General features: G+C 35.2%; 1 protein-coding gene across 1 annotated transcript; it reads right to left on the reverse strand.

The window, feature by feature from the left end:
- On the reverse strand, positions 1-1095 carry LOC103344297 (glycine-rich cell wall structural protein-like). The gene is made up of 2 exons (NM_001319803.1): positions 661-1095; positions 1-183 (listed from the first exon to the last, which is right to left on the reverse strand). The coding sequence occupies exons 1-2, from the start codon at positions 1093-1095 to the stop codon at positions 1-3; spliced, it is 618 nt and encodes a 205-aa protein (NP_001306732.1).
- Positions 1096-2676: the final 1581 nt, after the last annotated feature.

Genomic DNA, 2676 nt, shown 5'->3' on the forward strand with positions numbered 1-2676 from the left:
TTAGAAGAGATGGTGGTGCTTCTTTCCATGAGACTCTTCCTCTTCTTCCTTTGCCTCTTTCTTCTCATGATGCTCATGGAAGGCAAACCCACCAGACCCAACTGCAGCTGCTGCAGCAATCTCCTCCTCTATCTTGTGCCTGTGAGCATGCTCTGGGTCTTTCTTTGACTCGTGCTTCTCATGCTGCACATCACATCACATCTCATGGTCATTATTAAATTAAATAAGAGTTAATTAATTAGGATCTGGTATTTTAATTGTATTATATGTCTCATCTGGATACCATTTTGTGAAATTATTTCTGGGGCAGATCTTAATTACATTAGTCTCAGAAAAAACCTGGAAATGAACAGACATTTTGTGGCCTCACATAACTTAATCCATTTGATACTTGAGAAGATTTACGTTTCACACTTCTCTTGTTATGTTGACAAGGCCTAACAAGCTTAAAAGCATTCGGCCTGCTTCGGGGAGAAATTCTTACATACAACCGTTGTATACAATGATCTGCTTACTATGCATGATTAATTAGTTATTGGGAGATGAGCCTAGAAAATGTAAGAATTTCTGGCTGTGATCCTTCACATTTAAGGTTAATATATAACTAAAATCAAGAACAAAATTAGAAGATTCATATATAAAAGGTGTTTAAATCCATACCAGGGCAAAAACACCAGCAGCAGCAGCCCCGGCCTCGCTTAGGTGCTCAAGATGCTTATGGTGCTTCTCCTCCTTCTTGTAGTCAATTTCAGATTCTTGGGTGCCAGTGGTGCCATATGCAGCGGTCTCCTTGTAGCGGCCGCCATCGGAGTAATCAGCGCTCTCTCCATAGCCGCCACCACCACCGTAGCCGCTGTCGGGACGTCCTTCACCAGAATAAGCAGTGTTGTCACCGTAGCCGCCACCACCATCACCGTAGCCACCACCATCACCGTAGCCACCACCACCACCGTAGCCACCACCACCACCGTAGCCGCTGCCTGTACGTCCTCCATCAGAGTAACCACCAGACTGAGGGTAGTCTGAGGTTTCAATGGGTCTGTCTTCATCCTTGTGGTGGTGGAAGAGGCCGTGGTGGTGCTTCTCTTCAGACATGGCGGGGTATTTTGGGTATTATATCGGAAACGGGACGATGGAGAGCTAGATTAATATGAGAAGAGGTTTTGATGGTGTGAGACGGTTGGGTGCATGGTGGTGGGTATTTATAAGTGCGCTGGTGCGAAACTTATTTTCCTCGGCACTTCACTCTCTCCTGTCGCCCGCTCAAATATAACCTTAGGTTAAAAGTGGTTTGATTTTTTAAGGAAGGGGAAAACCTTATATATGTCACATCTACAATTCATCATCGTAAAACAAATATTTAAGAGAACTCACATCTCAATTTTTCAAAATGCTTAATTTGTCGTATGGCACTGTAACTCTATCCAAAATTCTGCGTGTGTTTTACATGCCACATATTCTAACTTAGAATTTCGATAAATTAAAATAACATCTCGTTTAAGATTTTCTTTGCGTGACAAATTAAAATTATATATAAGTACAAGTGACATTTCTAAAATTTTCTCCTAATAATAAATATCTTAAAATTGGATACTCTTGATTTTGCCACGTGCCATGCTTTGGTGAACGGTTAGGATTTGCTGTCCTCTCTATAAATTGAAATGTAAAGTGATGGGTAGATAGATACCAATCTAAGGTGGGGTATTATGATAACATTTTCTTTAATAAAAGGTAGACAATTGTATTCATACTATATGAGTTAAATCGTATTATATTATTATACTATAATGCAGAATGAGAGTCACAAAATGCCATCAAAATAATTCAAATATAGTTTTATTTAAGAAATTCGTGGACTAAACTCATTGGTAGGCAGACATGGCTAGAGCAGTAGCTTCCTTTATTGTTCGGGTCATTGCAGTTGTTAGATGTTAAATTCAACGTGACATTTTTAGCATGTAGAAAAAATAGTTGAATATTAAATTTTATGTGGAATAATATTTTTATATTATATTGTTATTTTTTATTGTTTAATTTTGTGATGTTATTTTATTTTTTTCATGATAAATAATCTATATACATAAAGCAAAAGGCAGAGTATATATATAAAGCAAAAGGTAGAGAATGGTAAAACATTTAAAATACCATAAAATGCTCTTGGTTAATGCAAACATTAAGAATTGAAATTATTAATTAAATGAGAATAATATGGTAAATTCATACTTTTTCATATTAAAAAAATTAAAATTAAAAGAAAAATCAGATAATAGAAACACAACTACACATTATTTTTTTAATTCTAAAATAAATCTTAAAATTAAAATAAATAAAAAAGCCTCTCGCAGGAGCGGAAGCGCATGTGAAAAGGCTAGTCTATTGATAAACATTCAAGCATCTCATTGGACATAAACTTTGTCATTTAGTTTTTTTATTATTTTATACTAGCCTCTTCACATGCGCTTTCACCTGTGATAGACTTTTTTTTAAAAAAACATTATATTTATTTTAGAATTAAAAGATAATGGGTAGTTGTGTTCCATAAAAATAGGATTCATTTTGATTTTTCTCTTAATTTTAATTTTTTTTTAAATATGAAAAAGTGTGAATTTACCATATTATCCTCATTTAATTAATAATTTCAATTCTTAATATTTGCATTAAGAGCATCTCCACCCA

This window comes from Prunus mume, linkage group LG6, assembly GCF_029339155.1.
Source record: "Prunus mume cultivar Tortuosa linkage group LG6, ASM2933915v1, whole genome shotgun sequence".
Taxonomy (NCBI): domain Eukaryota; kingdom Viridiplantae; phylum Streptophyta; class Magnoliopsida; order Rosales; family Rosaceae; genus Prunus; species Prunus mume.

Bases quoted from the DNA above. Each gene is read 5' to 3' on its own strand.
- LOC103344297 (NM_001319803.1), bottom strand. From the start codon at position 1,095: ATGTCTGAAGAGAAGCACCACCACGGCCTCTTCCACCACCACAAGGAT. The intron at 184-660 runs GTATGGATTTAA...TGTGATGTGCAG, and splicing joins CTGCTGGTGTTTTTGCCCTG to CATGAGAAGCACGAGTCAAA.